Consider the following 25,475-nt stretch of genomic DNA (forward strand, 5'->3'; position numbering starts at 1 on the left):
ATTTTCTCTTGTCCTCTCTACCAGCAATTTCTTCGCCAGCCATTTCTCGCCATTCTTCATAAATTTGACGGTTCTGGTCCATTTAATGTAGATTCGTTAATTTTCACCTTATCTCCACCTGTTCTTACTGCCTATTATCTTTATTTACAACGATCTACGTTATTTCGTATCTTATAAGCATCTCTTCATCTTATTTTATCATTTTTTTTGTTTTGAAAACACCGCCTATAATTGCCGGACTCGAGAGTAGCCTGGGAGCATAGAAGAAGAAGATGAAGAAGAAAACTAGTGCACCCTGCTATTCCCTTCAGTGCACAGGATAAGTTCATGTTAAGTTACTTGTAAAAACTTATTTTTATAAAAAATGACTTCCACTGCCCTACCTGCGAAGCATTTACTTCATAGTGGTTATTTTCACCCAACTCTTCGCATTTGGCAATCCTCAAACACAGATATCACCTGTAATAATTTGATGTATCCGATTTTCATAGTGTAAGTTTTATTTATTATTATTTGTTATGATAAGATATATTGTGTTAAACGGAAGGGATATAGTATACGACAGTGCCTCATCATTTAGCGAGGACCCACGAAGTGCAGTCTTTTAAGGATTATTTATTGAGGATATAGTAACTTGAAAATGAGGTAACAAGGCGACTTTCATTTAATTACTGAGTAATATAAAATAAAATGTACGTCGGTTTGCGTTGCGTTTCGTTGTGTTTTATGGTATGCGAAGAATAATAATGTGCCCTTGTACGTAGTGTATGAGTATATGTGGGGAATTTGAAACACACATCGCATGTCACGTGCACGTGGATGCTTCTTACTACTTCTAAATGTAATAAAATCATTTTTATACGTAGTGCAACAGTAGGAAGTATCCACGCGCACAGATCATGAGGTACTGTTGTATACTATTACCGTAGTGAAAAATGTAGGTCGTTGGCAATCATACAATTTCAATAGCACTTGTCATGATTTCATACTAGTAACGTTTCACTTGTAAACATAAAATACAGCTTCTGTACACTGTCAAGCAATGTGCAGAAATACATTGCTGTCGAGTTAGAAGTCACTTTCCTTCAAAACTCAGTATTGTAAACTTTTGCAGTTTCTTAACTGTCGCTCGTTATTTTTTAATCTATATAGCTCACATATGATATGTCACCCCTTGACGTACACATGCTATTCCACATTGCCTTTCGCGCCACTTTATCATAACAAGTGTACCTTCGAGAAATAGTCCATCCGCCTCCAATACAGTGCCGGTTACAACATAAAAAACAACCACTTTCTTAACTTTTATTGTTCCTATTACTTGACTTTCACTCATTCTTCCTCACAAACTTAAATAAATTCTCTAATTGACCCGGTAAATGTGCTAAAAATTCTTCCGGAGGTACAACATTTAACCCGATGTCTGTGTGTGTAAATAATCTAAATATGTTGTGTTCTCATCTGTGATATGCCTATCTACGTAAAAATACATTACTGATAGTCACTGTTGTGTACGGATTCGCCCATATGATAGTAACCACAGTACAGAAAGTGAACTGTAGTAAAGTAGCTGAAATTAATGTACTAACTAATGATGCTCACGTATAAAAGTATCCGAAAGTTAAAGGATCAACATAACTGTGAAATTTACGTTACTAATGAGTTATGTTACTTTGGAACACGAATATGCAAGCAATGGAAACATATCGGGATATTACCTACGTATGATATCTTTAGTAACATACAAATACAAATTCAACCCGTAAGATAAGTGTTTTTGTGCCATATACCGTGTTTTGGGCTATCCTCGTTTATGTGTATACCAACCTTTGCCGACGTTCTTGTTCCCTACGGACACACCCCCTCATTACAGCACGGGTCACCTGCTACACTCCTTCTCTAATTTGGTTGGTGGTATTCGTGTTTTTATTGGCCACCTAGCACAAGTTGGTTAGTATCTTGTGCACAGTAGTTCTTATCGTGTATGTACATTGAAACCCTCCTAAAAGGTATCTATACAGAAGAATGCAAGTCCACGTTCAAAAAATGATTGTTTAAGATACAAAGAGTTGATTTACTGAAAAAGAAATATATATATGCAATGAATTTAGGCATAAATCCGTACAAAAGTTCAGCATCCAATTATTTTCTCATACCATATTCGCATTAGTGCGAATTTAAGAATTTTAAACTGAAGAATGTGTGGTTGGACAGTGGCGTAAAGCAAATTTGAGGTACCAGTCGGCTGTTTATGGGGCTTGAGAATTGTAAAATTTGGAGAAGTGTTGGGTTTGGGTTCTTCTGTATTGGATATTGGGTATAAAAAGACGAAAGTTAGAAAATCCTGCTATTGGAACTCATTCTGCATCCAAAAACAATTTTTACGAAGAAAAAATATAGGTGTGTCATGGTGGGGTTCTGCGGTAACGTGGGCTGGGAAAGACTACAGTTATTGCATTGAATGAAACGTTTCTTGTCGCATTTAAAAGAGGAAGTACAGTTGGTTAATTCAGTGAAAATTCGACTTTAATATTGCAAACTTTTTTAGATATAGCGGTATATATATTTCATTTATCATATATGTGAAGACTGCTTATAGTTTTGGAACTGTGTGTCGTTTAAATTAAAACAAAATTTAACCTGCATTCAGTTTCACAAGATGCTATCACATTAAAAATATGTTATTGCCACATATGTGGTGATATCTCGTAAAGCTGCTCTAAACTGTAACATAGGATAGTAATAACAAGTGATTACTTTGGTCGAATTTTTATTTTTATTTAAGTTGTTATATATTAAGAAGGAGTGGAAATCTGATGAAGACACAGTTATTCTGTGGAAACTGTTACGTGAACTTTTTTTATACATATTATCACATAGCCTTGCTCAGTGTGTTATTGTGTATAAGTTATTATATGTATTAGAAATTCAGACGTTCTCTATAGTCTTAGAACGCTGGGGGTTATGCTGGGTTGTCCAAGCACGAAAACAATTGGTATGGTTTCGGGTGGCTTATTGTCGACTTTAGGAGTGATGGGGTATGTATAGCTATTCAGGAAACGGACTGTATGGTGGTTGACGCATCAACACCTTGAGCCAAAGTTTTATCCTCTGTCCAGATGTGTCATTTTTCACTTCGTATATTGTATTGTTGAGCTGTGAGATAGGTTATAATACTTGGGCGACTTACTCCTACTATATTCTAATTCTGTCAATGGTTCCATAATCATTGACTTACGTTATTCCGTTACTTATCTTTTAGCTCACTGGGAATTATGCCTAGGACGTTAAACTGTGATTGTGTCTAATTTCTTTTGTGTACCAATATTTTTGTTTAAACAATTGAAGCTTTTTATTATTTTTTTTTTTCGTGTATATTTAAGTGCCTCACGCTAAGTTAGCTTTGACCTTCACTGCACCGACAATGTAACAAAACAGAGAGTAAGGGCAAGTTCTCCTGAATCCAAAATCAATATTACTATCTTTGTTTCATTCTAAAATTAGTTACGTCAGATATTTGTAAGAAAAAATGGTGCTTCTGTTCTCTCTCTTTACAAAAAGGGAGAAGGAATTCTTTCATTGTAGTCTCAAGAAACAGTGTGATGTCTAGTCACAATATTTAGCATTATTGTTAATTATTGAGTTTATTTCTTTCTTTCAGAGATGATCCAAATGCAATACAAGAAGTTCGAAGTATGCCAGGAGTGAATAGGTATGGCATTAATAAATTACAAGCTGCCTTAAAGCCTATTGTGGATAGAGGACTTAAATCTATTCTTGTGTTTGGCGTCCCAGAAAATCTTCCGAAGGTATTATTTTTACTTTTTATCCCTGATTACCTTTAGTAACAAACTATTCCTAATTATTTATGTATTTGTTTATTTATTTATTTATTTATTTTAGTGTACTGTAGGTTCTAAAGTTTTTCATAGATACTCCACTTATCTGACCTTATGCTTATCAGCTCAGCTGAAATTATAGAAACATTCTTTTCATCCAATACAGCTAACGGAATAATTCCTTTTTAAGCCCTTTACCATTAAATTCATTTTAAATCCCACTCTTTAACGATTAATACCATATAGAAGAAACTATGAAAGAATTGTTTGATAAAAACAAGCAAGGCGTAAAAATAAATGGCCAGGTTTTAAGCACAATAAGGTTTGCTGATAATATAGCACTGATAGCGGAGTACGAAAAGGATTCTCAAGAAGCACTTTCAAACTTGAACGACCAACTGAAAAAAAAAAAAAAAAAAAAACGCAAAATGAAGATAAATAAGAAAGAAACAAAAGAGATAAATGTTCTGCAGTTACTGCATGACTGCTTCTGTCCCAGACATCTGACTGTTTTCAACTCCAGATATTTCTATTATTTTAATAATCTGTCTGTAAGTAACAGAATATTTTAAGTAAATTCATGTTATCTAATGCCTTCTATATTATTTAATATTCAAGAATATGTATAGTAGTGTGTATGTAACGTACATTCTTTTCTAGGATGAACAAGGAACTCATGCAGATTCCTCTGACAATCCTGTGGTCCAAGCTGTGCCAAAATTACGATCGTGGTTCCCTGATCTGGTGATCGCATGTGATGTAAGTTGAAATACAGAATACTTATTAGATACAATTTCAAAACATAATGAAAATATTTTATGGTACAAGGTAAAGCGTAATCAATGATATGTTATTGAATTTTGAATTCTCGGCAAAATAGTTGACAGTATAAATTGTATGAGTATCTATGTAAGTATATTCACAAAATTAACAAGGTATAATGGCTAGTGTGCGTACCTTGGTGCGCAGAGTTTCTGGTCGATGCCTCGTGGGAGAACCTTGAAAAATTTTGAACACATTACGAAGGTTCGAATTCTGCCTAAACTGTAGGTCGAAGTCTCTTAGGGTATCGCTGCTGAAAAGGGACACTAAACTTTAATAAACGAAGAAACAAACAAACTTACCTACATACCTGTCAAATTATAACCGCCTTCCGGACCTGCCCCCCCTTCCCCTTACTGTCCTACCAATGAGTATTTTCAGGAGACCTGAACTTACCTGATAAAGACACCAAGAGACATTTCCATAAAGGAATTACAGAATTGTTCCCAAATCGCCCACCGGTCTCAATAAAGAGATAAACATTAGGCACCGAGAGGTTCTGATATTCCGTCTCGAAATCTTCACGGACGATCAGACGGTCACTCAGACCACGACGCATACAAAGATTATTCATACATTAAATAAAATAACACTATGCTTATTTCTTAAAATACTATTTAAAAAATAATGCAGAGAAACAACCATAACACTCAACACTGAAAATAAATCAATATATATATATATAGTTATTTTCATTAATAAAATGACACTTCGCTTTTTCACCACACTATAACCATTTTATTACTTCTATATATCGGTATGGAAGATTATGATTGGGATCTCACTATAGGTGCTTTTCTCACACCATTAATGCACATGGGGGATTAGCACTGTGGGAGTGACATCAGGATGATTCCACGAAGTAGTATGGTTGTTGCTCAAAAAAATCCGTGAGGTCGACGTTAGTTTTCAGCAAAAGTATGTAGACAGTCACCCAAAATGAAATGAGAATGTGCGAGGGCGCGTTTATAACTGATACGCACTAGGTATGTGAACGTGGGACTTCACTGATTGGGGCTAGCCATAACTAGGTCCTTGACTGGCTAATAACGTGTGCCGGTTAACACACCATTATGCTTGATGCCCGATGCAACGTACGTGGTTGCTGCTTCGAAATACGGAGTAAGACTCCTCGAACTGAAACGTTCGAGATCTCAGCCAGATTGACCAACTGGTCAATGTTGGCAGTTCATTCTCAAATACCATCGGGTTGCATCACCTGCATGTGTATGCAAATTGAATGTCAAAAGACTTGACGTTAATTTTCATTTCACTGGCCACTACACACAAGACACTGCGATAGCTTGGTTGTGGGAGCGTTCAGATAACGAACTGGCTGAACGATATAGTTGTCGTCGCTCTGGCGCTCAGACACCTGGTGTGCAATATTTCCATAAATGATTGGAAAATACACTTGATTCAGTTCCAAATAACTATAGAACATAGTTTTTGCACATTAATATGTAAGGAAGAACACTGAGAACATTTGTCGCTCACTAAAATTCTCTTACGGTGAAAAAACGTTTCGTATATATATATATATATATATATATATATATATATATATATATATATATATATATGAGTAAACGATAAAAAACTCCTTTGTCCAATTGCGTGGGAAAGAAGCAATTCCCACCGAAGGAAGAAATTACTGCGTCGCAGAAATAAAGTATAAATCGAAAAATGATTTCTGTCCTTCCAAATATACAGAGCGTCCACAAAAATTACTTCTATAACCTAGTGACGGTTATAAAATTATATTTTGATTATATTGGGTTAATTTTCGAACTCCTGGGTCTTTGTTCATTATCGAAGCATAGAAATTGAGTTAGGGTATTGTTCCTGTAAAAATTACCATTTATTTAAACAGAAACACAAAATTAACAAGGTTTGAGTTTTAGATAAAATCTAGATATTTAGATAAAAGAGTACATTCGTTTGCTTGTATTTTTTAAACTACTTTTGGAAAGTACCATAGTTTCTGAACTACTTTGTAAGACTTTGGAAGCAGAAAGTGTGTGTGTGTGTGTGTGTATAAAGTCCATATGAACATAGGGCGAAAAACGCGTTGCTACAAAGTTACGAGATGCCAAAATCGAGAAAATTATAACTTTGAGGCTGTCTAACTCGAAAACTATGAGAGATATCAAAGGCGGTTAAAGAACTATTAAAGGAACTAGTACACTGTCTATCTAAATAACCATGTTTCAGAGTTGGGACTTATCGGCGCAACGGATTTTATACTATAAGTTCTGCACTATAAGTTCCGCTCTTCCACCTCTTTCTCTAAAATCATGTGCGCCGGTACAACCCAACTCTGAAACATGGGTATTTAAATAGAGAATGTACTCGTTTCTCTAATATCTATTTAACCGCCTTTTATATCTCTCATAGTTTTTGAGCTAGACAGCTTTAAAGTTACAATTTTCTCGATTTCGGTATCTCGTAACTTTGTAACAACGCGTTTTTCACCCTATCTTCATATGGACTTTTTTTTATTGTTTAGGTGTAAGGACTTCACCAGTGGATTCTGGCTACATAATAAATGAACACCCTGTATATATATATATATATATATATATATATATATATATATATATATATATATATATATATATTTCCAGAAAAAAGGCATGCTATCCAGTTGGCTATATGTGAATGGAGGCCGTCCATTGTCCCACAAAGTGAATAGTACCTGACCACTCCCAGAAGCGTAGCTATCGTGGAGCAGTCTTCACCATGCTCCGTGCCCAGGGAGGCGTAAAGTGTTGAAAATCAGACTTCTTTCAAATAACAAAAAATCTTAGATGTTGAAATAGCTGGAGGTTTGGTCGGATTCGGATATATCATAAGATTCACGAAACTATAAAGGAGATATTTACAGTTGTTATTGCAGGAACTGATTTTGAAACCGTAATTGTCATAGAACAAACAAGTTTTGTGTATTCTTTGTCGGATGCAGATCGAAATGTTGCGGATGTGGATGCGATATTTTATATCCGCGCAGACCTGTAGAAATACTGTTGTAGGGAAAGTATAAAGTAATTATGGACAGGCTAGAATTTCTGCATGAAGCTCATGTATTGTACAATCCGCGGCAAAAAAAAAAAAAAAAAAAAAAAAAAAAAAACTGCAACATGAGCATATAAGTTTATTCTGAAATGACGAAGTCTTTTGCTCCAAAATAAGTGTGCACGGGGGGAGGCCGAGGTTTATCCTGGCGTGATTCGTTCTACTTAGACGTTATGTTCATTGTTCATTCCCTGTGCTGTTAGGCGTAGTTTCACAATAAACTTACATCCTCATGTTGCAGGTTTTTTGCTGCGGATTGTACAAGCGTGATACCGGGATTTTTATTGAAACTCGCCAGCTGTAACAAGGGGCCGCGGTGGCTCAGTGGAAGAGCGTTCACCTTTGGTGCTTGAGGTCCCTGGTTCAAACCCTGCTCCCACAAAGTGCACTTTGTGGTGGACAAACCGTGTGCGTGGGTTTCCTCGGGGTTCTCCCGTTTCCTCCCACTTTCTTCTTCCACCATTTCATTCATTTCTCATCATCACCGTCTCCTTTGGCCTAGCCGGCGTAATCGTGGGACGTAAAACTCAAATGTTTCATTTCATTTTTCATTTTTTCGCCAACTGTAACATATCCCGATTATGATTCACTCTTTACGTATCTATCGCACAGAGGTATTTATGTTTATTGGAGATCCTGTTTGAGTGATTGTACTAAAGTTTGTTGATTTTAATCCATCTTGATTCGTAGGTATGTTTATGCGCGTACACGTCCCATGGCCATTGTGGAATTCTTAATCCTGATGGGACAATCAACAACAGAGCCAGCCTTAAGAGAATAGCAGCACAAGCATTAGCATATGCGAAAGCAGGTAACAGTCTACTCAATGTAATACTTTCTTAGCTTAAACTCATGATCAGAGATTTTCTCATGTGCAGTTCACTGAGGAGCATTATTTCTTATTTCTGAATATTTCCATTTTTTTATTCATATTTATTGGTGATACTATTATTGGTGATTCTCAATAACAGTATGAAACAACAACATATTATTATTATTATTATTATTATTTTTATTATTATTATTATTATTATTATTATTATTATTATTATTATTATTATTATTATTATTATTATTATTATTATTATTATTATTATTATTATTATAGCAGTTCTATCATCCAAATGGTTTCTCCGTAAGAGTATTATAGTACTGCACATTTCTCTTTTTTTAAAAAAAAATAAAGAGCAGGTACTCACTATGAATACGTTATTTTACGCATTCTGATTGGTTGTAAAGAAAAGCGTCACAATCTAAAGATGTAGCAGGAATTACCTTGTGCTTCAATATATAGACAGAACTGCCTAATGCAATGTATTTTTCAGTGGCCTATTTTATGGGCTTCCGGGCCTACTGGCGGTAGCCCGAGAATATTACAAAATAAAATTAATATAATATAAAATAATTTATATTGATAATTTTATACTTTAGTATCTTCTTTCAATGTAAAAGAGTCTGCGAAATGTACAGTATGTGTTTAGAAAGATCCACTAGCTTTTTCCACGCACTCTGTCTCGCTTCCCTAACAGATTTTCAATCTGGCAACGCAGCAGGAAACCTTTTCTGGTTACTCAACTGCAAGAAGACGGTGCGAGCGGTCCCGGATTCGATTCCCGGTGGGGTCACTCGGTCGAAAAAGTGTAACACGCTTTTTCAGGCCGGCCACCTTGAATGAGGTTTCCTGGGTTTTCCTCATTCACACCAGGCAAATGCCGGGATGGTATCTAACTTATAGGTTCCAGGCCGCTTCCTTCCTTTCCCAATCCTTTCTTCCTTTCCTTTCCCCGGATTGTGTGCTCGCCGCCAAGGGACGTCATCCCTCAAATCGTGACGGGCTAAATGGCCACAGATGCCGAAAGCCCAGAAATCTAAATCCTAAATGCTAAATCAACTGCAAGAAGAATCTTGTAGGGCGCATTCCCCTTCCCTCCACTCGCAGCGTACGAACGGGCTAGCAAGTAACACCAGTTGCCTCAAGAGTAATCGGTTTCTTGGGCTCGAAGATAAAGGAAAGTTATACGAGAATTACAGCTCATTTTGGGAGTCTCTGGAAATTGTCTCGGATATCTTGAGCCTCGTTCCGTAGCGGTTTGCGTCAAAGCAATGCAAATTTTGTGTTTTACACTATTTTCCGATAGTGTACATAGTTATAAGTACTTGTGTCATTATTTGCGTTACATTACAAAGGCTCTTACAGACTGAGGTTCCTTTGTTGCTAATCGCCTATTTCAGCGTTCTTTATAACTCGCACAGAGTGGCGCGTCCACAAGGGTCCAACGGGTCCGGACCCCTCTCAAAATATCCTAACTCGAAATATATTTGTACACTTTCTCAATAAACTATACTTGTTTAACTGAGAAATGATTGATGTGGCATGGAAATTTGATCTTACACTTCGTCTGTAATCTTTCTCTTATAAGAGACCGCAGTGGCTCACTTGCAGAGCTTTCACTTGTGGTGCATGGGGTCCCTGGTTCGATCCCCGCTCACGACAAGTTAACTTTGTGGTGGACAGACACCGTGTGCGTGGGTTTTTACTGAGTTTTCCCGTTTCCTCCCACTTTCTTCATTTTATTCATTTCTCATCATCATCACCGTCTCCTTTTGCCTAACAGGCATAACGATCGGACGTAATACTGAAAGATTTCATTTCATTTTTTCTTTCTCTATTATTATTATTTGTTTGCTTGTTTTTCGATAGAAGTGTTCCTTTTCAGCACCGAAGTTACATGAGACATAGATCGACAGGCTAAGTAGAATCCAAACTATCGTACTGCGTTTAACCTCTCCCATTGAAAATCGTTCCCGGACCATGCCCATCAAAGGCGCGCCCTAGCGATTAGTCCAGCAGGAAGGGCATAGGCGTTACTAAAAAGGAACTAGTCCCAACTAGCAATTATTCACTACTCCAAAGAGAGAGAGCTATTATTATTAATGTTATCATTACAAATTGTTTATTATTATTATTATTATTATTATTATTATTATTATTATTATTATTATTATTATTATTATTATTATTATTATTAACAATAATAATAAAGTACAGGTGTTATAAAGGTTATTGGTAGCCAAAGCCATCAAACCAGTATACGCCATTGGTATTTTTCCCCAGACTTCAAGTCGATATAAGTTGAAATATTCATTTTGTGAATACAGAAATTTTAAAAATGGCTAGAAAAGTAGTATTTATTAAAACTAAGCAAGAAAGGTGCCTGTATTGCATACCGTTGAGTACGGTCAGAGAAAATCGCTGCTACTACCATATCAGTGCATAGTTCATATTTTGGCATTGGTTCTGTACACAGTCAATCATATTTCTGAATTTTCTGGAGTTAAGCTCTTTCACTTGACTTTTAGCATGTTTTGGTGAGCTCAGAAGGGTCTCTTAAGGAAATAAGGTGTAATTAGCACATGTTTCATGGAAGCAGTTACGCGTGGTGTTCAGAGCAGGGTTGGCTGGTTTAAACCAGCTGATAAAAATGGTTTAATCCAAAAAAACAAAATATGTTCGTAAAAATGTAACTGTCCGTAAGATCTTGATGGAGACACATATGTGGGTTATCACGTTTCACTCCTGTATATTATTCGTATTATATTCAAACCTAAATTCCCCCATTCATTGCTCAAAGAGATTATACTACAAAGCAACTTTTGTAATCAGTTTATGAATGTTTCTTTTGTGATTTTTATAGTTTGTTATTATTGTTATATAACAAACAATTGCAATCAAAGAAAAATTCTAAATATCGTTTCGTTTTAATAATGTTTACTATTGATAAAATACATTGAAATACCGTACTTTTTTAAGGGGGGGGGTATACAAACCCCACGGGAGGCATTTATTGAAATCATATGTATCTTTGGTATCTATTTATGTATAAATGGGTCAGAGCCAAAGTGGACTCAAATAATTCATATCTTTATTCACTTTTCTTACTGATATGCCAAGTTGTATTTCTTTAACTTGGACTAATAAAAGTCGTAGTGAACTAACTTGGACTAAATTAGTTCTTCTGTACTCTGCAGTACTTTGAAACTGTCCATATGTAATTCTGTATAATGGTTTTACTTGTGCAACTGTTTATCTTTTTGTCCTTCCGAAATGACTCTTGACAATTATATTGACAAGTATATAAAGATCAATACAACGTATTTTTTATCAGGAGTCCTTCGTGAGTAAGTCGGCAGACTAATTAGTCCCGGTTTCGAGTTCAAATGGAGGACAATTTTTGCTTGGATGTAAGCCGAGAAGCGGTTTGGATTCCGCTTTAAGCTTATGTGGCCCCTTCCAGCGTTACCCGGTTGTTGCATAATAACACCAAGGCGAAACAAACTTATTTCTGTCCATATGTGATATAAATACATAGAGCAAATTATTTAAACCAAAAACAACCGGGTTTAAACAAACAAAGAAACAAAAAATAGTTTTTTATTTATTTTTTTTCAATAAAAACCATGGTTTTTGCCAACCCTGGTTCAGAGTAATTGATTTTAGCGCTAATCTGAGAACTAAAAATAGTTATATGTTTTACTGATTTCGTTAAAGATCCATTTAGCCATTTTAAGTTTCTAACGTACTATTTCGTCTTTTCTAAGATTTAATAAGGGTAAACTTGTTAGATTCGTGCTTTCATCGGTAGGTTTGTGGTGAACAAACACAATATACGTGTTTTACCTTGGAATTATCTCGTATAATTCACTTTTATTATTTCACCATCTCATTCAGTATCATTTTCACCATCTCTCTTATTCTCGAAGCATAATTGTGAGGCATTGAAAAAAATAAATAAATAATAAGTGGGCAGTGAAATACTTTCATGATGATAATAATTGAAGTCAATATTGCTGAAACAATTTGAGTTGACCATAATTTTAATTGTGACTAAGCTGAACCATTTCAAAATCGAGCTAATAAATAGATGGTTTAAAGTTAGCTTGCTTGCTGATTAGTTGTTTTAGAATTTAATGTTCCTTTTCACTACAGAGGCAGTATAAGACGTGGACCCTCAGCTTGATGTGGGGTCTGAACCACATTACCTTTCCGTGGAGTCTTACGCGCGTAAGGTCCTAACATCAAAGCTACGAGAGAAAGTTAGCTTAAGTCTAGCTCCTTATCACTAATGTATAAAATACAAGGGTTGGATTTTTAGTAATGGCAACAACGGTATATCTTGGGAAGTAGAGTACTTACAAGGTTCGAAGTCTTACAGACCCTCGATGTAATTACCAGCATTGTGAATCACGTGTTCCCAGCGATGTGGAAGCCATTGGATGCCTTGGCAGTGCTGAATAATCTCTGGATAGTGCAGATGAGCGATTGGTCGCCCGGAGGAGATCATTAACTGTACGGAAGCGTATCCCACGAAGTGGTTCCTTCATCTTCGGGAAGAGGTAGTCGCAGGGACATAAATCTGGAGAATACGGGGTGTGATACAGCACTTCCCATCCCCAACGATGCAACAAATCAGTGACTGCACCTGCTGAATGTCATTGCTGAAGGGCATTGTCATGCAGAATGATAGGTAGATTCGTCAGGAACTGGCGTCGTTTTCGTCTTACAGCTGCTCGCAGATTGTTTTGCAAAAAAATGCAGTAGTACTCTGCACTAACGGTGTATCCTTGGGGGATGGTATGGTTTCTGATTACACCATCCTAGTCGTATGCAGTGATGACCATGTCTTTCACATCGGTTGCGGTATTCCGAACTGTTGTTTTTCTCGGGACCTAGGATGATGCCATTCGTTTGATTGCCGTTTCAGTTTAGGTTTATACGCTCTGGCCCAGGTCTCATCAATAGCAATGATCCGCCGTAAGAAGGCCTCACCTTCACATTGATACCGCTCCAAGTGTGTTCGAGCGGCATCATATGGCAGCCGCTTGTGTTGTTCAGTCAGATCATGTGGAACCCACCTTGCGATTTTACGCAATTCCAGGTTCTTCTTCAGAATTTTCAGCACAGCCGAATGCGCTAGTCCTGTATCGTTGGCCAATTGACGAATCGTGGCGTTCCGATCCGCTAGCACTAACGTGTTCACGTTGTGCACATCATCTTCACTTACAGGAGGATAGCCGGAGCGAGGCTAGTCAGTGACATTTTGTCGTCCGCCATTAAGGGCTTTGACCCACCTTGCTACTGTACGGTATAGTAATGCATTTGCACCGCAAACATTTTGGAATACTTCGTAGCAGTGTTTTACATTCCTACCTCTGACACATTCAATTTTCAACCAGCTCCTCTGATCTTGCTTCGTAAACATAACTGTATTCTGCGAGCACTCACGCACCGTGACTGTAGTCCACGAGCACTCACTCAGAACTGCCTTCTAACTGCTGGCGCTGCGCGCACATAGAGCGGAGGGCAGGCGAGTTCATGTGCTCTGAAGGAGGGTCGACATTTAACTTACCGCTTAATGAATTATAATAGATTGCTTTGTTCCCGAGTATATGTATAGCAGTGTTGCCATTACTAAAAATCCAGCCCTTATAAATTCTTAAGATGTTATTTTTCTTTTAATTTTCGATTTTTATTGTTGCACCAGTAATCTTTTTGGTAAATACATTTGCAAACTATCTGTACCTGTCCCTTTAGTCTGCATAACGATTAAGTGAAAACTAAATAAACAGTACAAATTGTTCCAGAAAGGCACCAAAAAGAAATCTTTCCGCTTTACGTCTCACAGTTTTGCCGTGTAGTTTAAGAAGACAGATTAATGATAGTTAATGGTTATGAAAGAATTGGTGGAATAAAAATGTGAGAGGAAACGAGAGAACCTCGAGAAATCCTACGGACACGATGTTGTCTTCCACAACTCACCTGGCTTGGAATCGTACCAGAAACCCCTCACATCAGAGGTCAACACTCTGCTTTTGAACCACTGTACCTCCTTCCCTGACAGATAATAGTATCTTTAACTAACATTAGTGAGGCATGGTGGTTCAGTGGTAGAACGCTTACCTCTGGTGCATGGGGTCTCTGATTCGATCCCCGGCCAAGTATGTGTTGGACAACAGCATGTGCGTGTGTTTTCTCGGGATAATCCCGTTTACTGTACTCTCTCTCATTCCACGAATTCTTGCATCATCATTCACTTGCTTTAATCATCGTCTCCCTTCATCTAAAGACATAATCGTGGAACCTTAAACTGAAGGATTTCATTTTCACTTTAATTAATGTTAGATCAAAATGCTCTCTGGTACTTCTTGTTACATTAGGTGGCTCTCGAGAAATTGATGGTAATACCACAAACAATGAAAATAATGTACATACATACAATAAAAACCTTATGTGACTCCAAAATATTAATGTGCATAACATGGAGACAAATATATATCACTGAAAATAGCTAAAAGATGTAAAACCTACAAGTATTGAAGGTAAATATCAGCCTGAAAGACTGGTGGAAACCAATCAGGGTTCCTACTCGTCCTGGAAATCCTGGAAATGTCCTTGAATTGATTTTGTCGTGGAAACATCCTGGAAATGTCCTTGAAAATGCATTTCTGTCCTTGAAATTTACAGAAATACTGAATGTCAGATTTTTCATAATTATAATGAAGATTTTAATTGATTGCTGTTTTTGTTTGCTATTCCTGTTTTTATCTTGAACTGGGTGGTTAGTGGGCTCTCTTTCTCCCAACAGGATGGTTGGCTGGGAGAACTTCTCTCTTCTTTCATCCACTAGTCTGTCAACCGATTCTTGGATACTGTCTCCACTAGCACTATCCTCCAGAACTGTGCTTTGTACCAGTATCAGTCATTCATAGATTGATGTATAACATTTCCCATAAATACATTACTTCAGTCAACATCACGAAAGAAATACTGCATCATGTCTTCCATGCAAGGCAGAACTATATGGCAGAGCTGGAGAAAATAAGGACTGTTGAAAGAGAAAGTCAAGTGCAGAGCAAGAGGAAAGAGATAAGTGAAAATGTACAGCAGTTGCAGAGAAAGAAAAGGAAATTGATAGAAATAAGTGAAGTTTTGGAGACTGAAGCAATCCAGCTTGCACATGAAGCAAAGCAGAAATCTTGTTTTACTTTATTAACAAAATCAATTGCTATCCTTAGAGCAGCTTCACTAAAGAAGAAAGAGATTATGTCTATAGATGAGGAAATCACACAACTCCATCCTCAGTTGAAAAACTTGTAATGTAATTAGTTTTTTTTTCCTAATTATATCTGTCACATTGTCACCCAATGAAGATGCCATGTACGAAAAATAGATTTTTGTTGTTTGTAAATTTGTTCGGTGCACAATTGAAATATCATGTAGAAAGAATGAAAATACATGTGCTGGATGTGAGTGGATGGGTGGCTATAAGGGGAGTTGGGAGGCCACAAAAAAAAAAAAAAAAAAAAAAAAAAAAATCCGCTTTGTGTATTAATACTGTATTTGCATTAATATTCACTGCGTAAACTACTGTACTTTTCATTTCACTATTGTTGGTTTTGAACCTACAGTTGCGATTCTGTTATACCTTCCTGTGTCGAAGTCCTGGAAAATTTGTGATTTGTCCTGGAAATGTCCTGGAATTTTTTTCGGGAAAGAGAGTGGGAACCCTGAACTATGGATCCGTGAAACAATTCAACGCGTAAATCAACTTGTTCAGGAGAATCATCGTATCATATTGGTTGAAATTTTTGTGTTGACATTTTTTCCGCTTCAAGATGCAAATTCCTAGTCGTTCAAAATTAAGCGTATGATTGGCCATAATATTTGCCGAAAACTTCTCAGAATCAGATCGTTAGTAGCTAGAATAATTGTGTCCAAGTAGCAGGTGAATGTATTGAAAAACAGAAGATCTTGATGTGACAGGAATAAGTTGAAGTTATACTTGAATTCAACATATTTATTGACATATCTTTGTATTAAAAGCAGAGACCCTAAACTGTTGCTTTTCCCCATTATCAGTGTTTAAAACCCTACCCTCTTCCTTATTTACAAACCACGGTTTTTTTGTTTTTTTTTTTTAAAGTTTACATACGTGATTGCTGAATTTCCTTTTTTCAGGTGCTCATATAGTAGCGCCTTCAGACATGATGGATGGCAGAGTAGGAGCAATTAAGGAAATTTTGATCGACAATGAGCTTGGTAACAAAGTCAGTGTTTTGTCATATGCTGTGAAGTTTGCTTCTTGTTTTTATGGTCCATTCCGTGATGCTGCGAATTCAGCACCGTCATTTGGTGATAGAAAATGCTATCAGTTGCCACCAGGCAGTACCGGATTAGCATCACGAGCAGCAGTAAGTATCTTTTGGTAGCTTTGACTCTCCTTCACACCCATGTTACCAGAAAATAGCCTTTCAATAGTAGAATTATGTCATACAGGGTGATTATAATGATTCATCGAGATTGAAAGTACTGTATTAAAAACTGTATGTATACACATACAACAACGAACTATACATGAAAATATACAGAAACTTTCCAAGTTTCAGACATATATTGTTACAAATGTTCGATATAGCTTCCTTTCGTCACACGACACATATCTATGCGCAGTCTAATTTGCCTATGCGGTAGATTGATGGTCGTAAATGCAACTGTAATGCGATCCTGGAGCTCACTCGAAATTCTTAGACGCGGAGGCATGTACACTGTCTTTCACATGCCTCCAAGAAAAAAAAAATCACAAATTGACATACCGGGAGATGTAGGAGGTCACGGGAAAAGTGCAAAATTTTTAGCACATCATCCAATCCAGCGGTGTGAGAGTTCTTTGTTCGCGTAGCGAACACACTTTAATATGCAATAATAATAATAATAATAATAATAATAATAATAATAATAATAATAATAATAATAATAATTCTTATATGAGATGTGTACCTACAGTTTACGGTGAAATTCAAACCAACGTAATGGCTTCAATGCTCTCCCATCGGAAATCGAACTAGAGATCTCGCGCATCAAAAGCATGCGAGCTGGCCACTAGGCACTGGAGAGAGCAAAAGGGTTATGGAGCAAAAATGTATCAATATGATGCGCCACAATCATTCATCACATGAAACAATGTATGTAATGATAGAATGTACTGTGTAGAGACTGGATCACTGGGTGGGTTTATGGTCCCCCTTACTCCTTGATTACTTCTTGCGGGGCTATTTGAAAGATGTTGTGTACCATAACAAAAACAAATATTACAAGTTCTCCAGATAAACATTATGCACACCAGAGAAAGTCACCAAGGGAGGATTCAAGCACTTAAACTCATATATCTTTTTAGGACACACGCCAATTTTGTATACCAATCTTAATATGGTAAAGATTTAGTTTTCCGTATGATCTTGTTGAAGACGGGGAAGAAGGGGATAAAAATAAGGAATATGCCCTTTGCGTACGCCACTCTCCCATCTCATTAACAGTATTGTTGGAAATAGAAATGGACTGAAAGTGTTCACAAATATGAGAATGTCCGATATGTAGTTACTGAAGAAAGTCTGTGCAAATAAGAGACAGAATAACTATGGTTGTATAAGTTGATATGAATTATTATGAAGATATTTTGTATATTAAATATGTAATAGCTGTGGAAAGTGAAGAGTGCACTGGGCACAGAGTAATAATAAAGATGTATTGATGAACGCAAGTATTTATTGTATATACAATAAGATAGGACATAGTAGCTAAGAAGATTGGACATATATATATTGCTCTATTCTTTGGATCAGTTATAACATTTCGAGTAGTGAATACATTTTCTTTTTTAGTACTAACAATTGGCGCAGTCGATTTTGAACAACGCTTCCAAATATAAATATTATGACAACTTTTTCAAGTTTCAAACAAGATCAAAGTCATAATGTAGTCATGAGTAACTTAGACATGAAGTGCAGCAGATGGGCACATCGTTTCAAATTTCATTCGATGAAGCAACAAAACCAGCAAAGTGTTGTGCAGTTTATTACAGATCTTCAGAACGCTGTTTCAGCCTGTGTATTTGAAAAATATGAAGAACTTGCTTTGTGTAATCAATAAATTTTTGGATTATCTAGCAATCAAACACGTAATGCATTGCTGTCTAAAGACAAATTGTCGTTTGCAGAAGCAGTTCAACTGGCTTGTGAGATGGAGGGTGCTAATGCTCAAGTTTATTTTAACCAAACACTAGATAGCCAGCAAGGGTTACCAGTTATTTGTCAACGGTGTTCGCAATTGCCTTCATATCAAAAATGGAAGTTTCCATGCGGAAGGTGTAAGAAATTTCATGACTTTCGGCGCTGTCCTGCGTATAGAAAACAATGTTTTTCTTGCAACAGGTTAAATCACTTCGCTTCCGCATGCAGATACAAGACCGTTTCAAATAGTGTTCAGTCGATAAAACAAGCGCATACAAAATTAGTGCAAGGTACTAATAATGGTAGTGATCAAACAAGTAGTACAGTTAGCAATGCTATCAGTCCGTTGCCAAATGCGAATGTAAACTGTAGCAGCTCGTTGATATCAAACAAGAATGATGTAGAGGCACAACCAATGACAGACCAGTCTATACAAGATTTAGATGTAATTGACTCAGCAGTACAGAATAAGGGTAAAATCTTCGAACAGGACAGTACAGTAATAAATCATAATGTAGACAAGCAAGAGATAAACGATAATCTAAAGGTAAGTGCTGAGTGTGAGTCTAAGGAAGATGCTGAAGTGCACGACAACGCTGGGCATATGATAACGTGCGGGGAGAAAAATAAAAAGAAAGGAAAAAAGAGTAAGACAGTTTCGAAAAACCAAACCATATATACTTCGGTAGATAGCAAGTCTAGTTCGTCGGAAGTTATTACAAATCAGAATACGGTTGAAGGAGTGGCGAAAGTATCAAACGAAAAAGTTGAAGATGATTTAATGGAAGAACAAGAAAAAGAACCAAAAATTGTGGAACAGAGCAATGGTAAATGTAAAGGCGAATGGCTACAAGATTTGAGAGAGGAAGTAAAAAAGAGGGATATTGATCTAGAACAACTTATAAAACGTCATGGAATATTGGAGAAGTTAGTTCTTGGGGAATTAAAAAAACGTGTGGAAGTATTAGAACAGGTGCATGTTGATATTGCAAAAATAAAGAAAAACTTGGACGTAAATACATTGAAAATTGAGAATTTAGATAATAAGGTAGCAACCTGGTATATGCATTTGGATAATAGATTGAAAGAGGCTTCCAGGTCATAAGAGTGTTGATTCATTGTTAAATAGACTGTGGAGAAGGTTTGGTAAAAATATTGACTCATTAGTTTATTAGGTTAGGTTGATTACCGGTACTATTGGTTCTGTAATTGGAATGAGGTGCGGATTGAGTTTATGCTGTTTGTCTCATTTCTTGTATGATGTTGGTTTATTTTGGTACGTTCTAATTTTGTACAGGGGGGAGAATTGTTGGAAATAAAAATGGGCTGAAAGTGTTCACAAATATGAGAATGTCCGATATGTAGTTACTGAAGAAAGTCTGTGCAAATAAGAGACAGAATAACTATGGTTGTATAAGTTGATATGAATTATTATGAAGATATTTTGTATATTAAATATGTAATAGCTGTGGAATGATAAAGATAAGTTATGATAAGTAAAGAGTGCACTGGGCACAGAGTAATAATAACGATGTATTGATGAACGCAAGTATTTATTGTATATACAATAAGATAGGACATAGTAGCTAAGAAGATTGAGCATATATATATATTGCTCTATTCTTTGGATCAGTTATAACATTTCGAGTAGTGAATACATTTTCTTTTTTAGTACTAACAAGTATGAAGCCCGTTGTTTTCAGGATAGTATTTCGTACTTTGCGGTGTCCTATGATATGCTGCATGAAAGCAATGGACGGTTAATTCTAGCATCTGCGGAAGGAAATAAATAAATGTTGCCAAGTACATTGGTGTGTAACTAGGTTTTACTAATTTTCCGAATAAAATGTATTCCACAATTTGCGTTCTGCTTTTGGCTATAATGTACAGACATTCGTCACGCATCATCTGGTACGGTTAATTGCTCACAGTCAAGAAATTCTCAGAAAACTAGGTTTTTAAGCTGGTGTCATAAAACGCTATTTAACTGTCAATCCATCAATTGTAAACAAAACATATCGATTTGTTTCGATAATTTATCACATGCCATGTCTCAAACTACAGAAGTTCTCCTGGCATTGGATTTGGATATCTTTACGGGCAAAGAAAGGGTTTTCATCACTTTTGTTTTTACACGTAATGCCATTTTTATTCTTCTCACGTATGGCCTTACTTATGTGGCGTATTTCACTTCCTCAGAAACATATGCCAAAGAATCGCACTTTCTTCGTCTGTAATCCGTATTCATATCATACGTTTCATTTCCGAGTTATAACAGATCGAAATTCAAGTGACAAGACTTTGTGAGTACTTTGCATAATAAGTTTGTGGGAATGATGAACAATATTTGAAAATTTAATTTCTCATATTCATAATCTTGGCTCGTGGTGACAGATAGGAACACAAGCTGTTTCCAAAATGGCGTTTATGCAATAGAAAGTGTTCTTTGTTTTGGAAAATAGGAAGTGTTTTACCATTGTTATCGTATAGCGTATATTCCATAGACAGTTTGCAACTGCACCACAGGCCACCAAACTATTCTGAGATGGTATCGCCAGCGTAAAGGCAGGGGAATTTACTTACTTGTCATGGAAATTCAGGGAAATGAGTACCAGAATTTCCGTGTGAACCCTGAAATAGACCTTGAATAACATGGTTTTGCATAGTGCAGATGTTTTTTTTTTTTTTTTAAACCAATTAACTGTGTTATGCAAGCTATTTTATCTATCCTTCCTATTTTATCTATCCTGTAACATTCCAAAGAGTACATCCGCCATTGGTTTGTATTACAGCAAGCAAACATACTAGAACGCTACTACATGCTCCAACTAGTTTAAGTAACTCAAATCACCTTTCAGTGTCCCTTCGTAACCGAGTAGCTAACATGCGTGCATTCTGTTAGCGTGATGCCCAGTACGAATCCAGCTGAGGTTACTTTACTCAGGTGCAAACCTGAGCAGAGGTTCAGATTTCACTTTTTGGTGCTGGAAAGACTCGTGTTAACTTCAGTAAATTTGTTAGAATTCACATAAAAATATTGCAGTAAATTAAGTTAATGTGGAAGTTGTTTTATATAGTATATATTTAGTACAATAGAACTAGTTATAATACAATTAATATATACAATCGCATAATACTGCATACTTTCTAAATGAGCTTGTGCCGAATACGTGCTTCAGTTACGAATAGTTTCTAAGGCTTCGAAGATAAGACCGGCACGAGTCAATGACATTGTGGAGACTACCAGGTAACAAGATCAACAGATATTCAAATCTACCGATTCCTCTACTTCAAGAAATTGACTCCTGTAACATGAACTATAAAATCTCAAATTTATATATCAACATTCGGATTATAGTTAACATGATCATATTTATGGATTCCTTAGGCAACTGTGTGTAAGCTTTCAAAATTAATTTATTTTTCATTGTATTTGTTTATTTATATTATAATTTCTAGTCGCTTATATCCTATTTTTACCGTTTCTTCAGTACAACAACTGAATTCAACTTCTAATTCGCTAGACGCCCTCATTAACCATCCATCATTAATTGTAATCACGAATGTTATGTTCTATATTTAAATATTTTCACTTTCCAGTGCCGTGATGTAGAAGAAGGCTGTGATATGCTTATGGTGAAGCCTGGTTTGGCATATTTAGATATTGTGAGACGGACCAAAGATAGATTTCCTGAATATCCATTATTCATTTATCAGGTAAGGTTTTATGTCATTATATTATGGTTTGTTGATACTCTTGAGATAATACAAGTTTGACACATTTCTTGTTCATAACAGACCAAACCTTCCCTTTATCTCTATTATGCTTTATGTAATTGCTACGAATCCTGATGTAGTGGCCCCGCTTGGCGTAGTCCGCTAACGCTCTCGCCTTTGGTGCGAGCGGTCCCGGGCTTGATTCCCAGTGGGGACACTCGGTCGAAAAAGTGTAAAAGCTTTTTCCAGCCAACCATGTTGAGTGAGTTTTTTTTTCTGGAGTTTCCTCATTCACACAAGGTAAATGCCAGGATGGTACCTAACATACAGATCCAGGTCCCAGGCCTCTTCCTTTCTTCCCCAATCCTTTCTTCCTTCCCTTTACCGGATCGCCGAAGGACGTCATCCCTCACTCATGATGGGCTAACGTGGCCTTAGATACTAAAAGCCCAGAAAGCTAATTCCTAATTCTGATTGTAGTTTTCAGTATTATTTCATAAATAGCATAAAGTTAACATTGGACGTATATCTAAATATTAGTAAAACTAAACCTCATTTATGAGCGTCTTATAATACTGTAGAAAGTGTCAAAGACGACGAAGACGACGATGGTTCCTACAAAAACAGTTCGTTGCTGTCTGTAGTATTATAAGATGCTTAGAGGTGAGTTTATTGACTGAATCATTGCTCACACTCACACTTAACCATTATCGAGTATCAAACTCGTACCATCTCAATATAAAATTCTCAATGTTATAGACTAAAGTAATCTTGAAACTGTTATTACAGAGTGGGGCAAATAAAAGTGGCCTGATGGGCTTGTATGTATGCATGGAACCATACCACGTGTACGCACACCACTGACTCAGATCTACGTTTACTTCCAACAGGATGGAGGAACTGCCCATATTGCCCGCCGAATCATGGATCACATTTACACGATCTTCACTCCGAACAGAGTTGTCAGCAGAAGTCAATCTGGTTTCGGCCCTAGCTGGCCACCTCGGTCACTTGAACTGTCCGTGTGCAATTACTTTTTGCGGGGCAAGCTCAAGTCTAAGGTATATCGCAATAACCCTCACAGTCTTCAAGAACTGCAGCAGGACATTTTTGATGAGATTGCAGCACTTTTAGGAACCCAACTTCGATCTACTTTATGCAACTTGCTGACAAGGGCCCAGAAGTGCTTAAGAGATGAACGGTGGTCATTTTCAACACCTGCTATTAGCTATTAGCAGGTTAGCGAACTATTTCCTTTCATTTGCTTTGTTTCTTTGTACCCTGGAACTCTGTTCTGCGGGCCACTTTATTTGCTTCATCCTGTATATATTTCGTGTAGAATATTTTAACACATTTTATTACCACTTGGCACACTTTATTAAGATTAGCTGGCATTCACCCTTAATATACCGTGGGAATTGTGAAAGAATCTAGATCGACAAACTGAGAAGCAGGAACGTTAACTTACAAGGAAAAATATTTTTCTTCTGAAAATTGTAGAGGAACGATTGAAAGTAGATATGCAGCTTCATTGTGCGTAATAAGCATGCGCTGGAAAACTTTTAAATTTACGCATGTGTCTAATATAAAATAAAATAATGTACTTGAACTACTAATTTCCTGGCGTTACAGCCCTTGAAGGGTATATCCAGCCATTCCAGATTTTAATTAGAGTTATACACAGTGCCTGAACTTCCATCTCCCTTCGTTACTTATTTATTCAAGTAGCTTCCAAATTGTTCCACATTGTTGGGTTAATGAAAAAGTTGCGCTTCACCGGAACCTAACCTTGTTAACTACGTATTAGCATACACATGAGTACTACATAGAAATTGCTACTTCTGTCCGATCCGTGAAGCAAGTATTGGAGTGGGAAAAAGAATTTAATTTCATACATTTGAGTGTAGTAAAGTTAGCCTCAGTGGCGCAACCAGGATTTTATTTCGAAGGGGCCAAGACTACCTAGTATAGTAGTCTGCAAACGACGTGCTGCTCCATCTGGTATGGACAAAATTGAAGTTTGAAATTTCTCAATTACAAGAAATTTAGTTTCCCTATCATTAACGGGGGCATGGTGGGTCAGTGATAGAATGGTTACTTCTTGTGCGTGGGATCCATGGTTCAATCCACGGCCAAGTAAGTTTTTGGCGGACAGCGTTGTGTCTGTGGGTTTTCTCAAGGTTCTCCTGTTTCCTCCCACTTTCTCATTCCACAATTCTTCCATCATCACTCACTTGCTTAATTCGTTGTCTCTCTTACCTTAAAGGACCTAATCGTGGGACGTTAAACTGATAGATTTCATTTTCCTATCATTAACATACTAAAAGACCTTAAATTTCAAATTCACAATTATTAAGACAATATTTCTCACTTGATGTCGCATTCATCAATGCGGATTAAGAGCAGTCTTCACGCACGGTGCGTATGTGTGTGTGTGGGTTTGCGTATTTTTGAAGATACTAGACAATTGACAAGCAATAATGATTGTTTGGAAATTTCACGAAAATTTATTTGCAGCGCTGCTGTATAAGATAGGCTAGATTAGTTGCGGAGAGGGCGGCTCTCCCCCCCCCCGATCTCATAGTTGTTTGCGCCACTGATTAGCCTATTAGTTTTAGAGTAATATTCACAATATTACTAATATTTTCAGTTAACGCATTTTTGCTGTTTCTTTAGGTTTCAGGTGAATTCGCCATGTTACTTCATAGCGCACAGGCAGGCGCTTTTGATTTAAAGACTGCAGTTTTTGAAGTATTGCAATCCATGAGACGGGCAGGTAAGCACATAACCCAATTCAATAAGCAAAATATATAAGCAATAAGCAAAATATATTATATAATTGAAAATCACCGATCTCGATCAAATTTTCAACATAGATGAGGTTCGGACTTGGAATAGTTTTGTATCACATCACTTCGACCGTGCTAGTTGACGAAGGGGGGAGGATGGAGATATTAA

At 36.8% G+C, this 25,475-nt stretch overlaps 1 protein-coding gene across 1 annotated transcript in view; it reads left to right on the plus strand.

Annotated features, from left to right (window-relative positions):
* Positions 1-267: 267 nt before the first annotated feature.
* Positions 268-25,475, plus strand: part of Pbgs (Porphobilinogen synthase) — a 30,962-nt gene continuing 5,754 nt past the window's right edge. Inside the window, exons 1-7 of the mRNA XM_081764698.1 lie at positions 268-492; positions 3,662-3,809; positions 4,500-4,598; positions 8,427-8,547; positions 16,753-16,985; positions 22,401-22,517; positions 25,194-25,293. Coding sequence (XP_081620824.1) covers positions 365-492; positions 3,662-3,809; positions 4,500-4,598; positions 8,427-8,547; positions 16,753-16,985; positions 22,401-22,517; positions 25,194-25,293 — 946 coding nt within the window. The 5' untranslated portion in view covers positions 268-364. The remainder of the gene's footprint in view (positions 493-3,661; positions 3,810-4,499; positions 4,599-8,426; positions 8,548-16,752; positions 16,986-22,400; positions 22,518-25,193; positions 25,294-25,475) is intronic.

This window comes from Thermobia domestica, chromosome 7 (assembly GCF_964235325.1).
Source record: "Thermobia domestica chromosome 7, izTheDome1.hap1.1, whole genome shotgun sequence".
In the NCBI taxonomy this organism is placed as follows: domain Eukaryota; kingdom Metazoa; phylum Arthropoda; class Insecta; order Zygentoma; family Lepismatidae; genus Thermobia; species Thermobia domestica.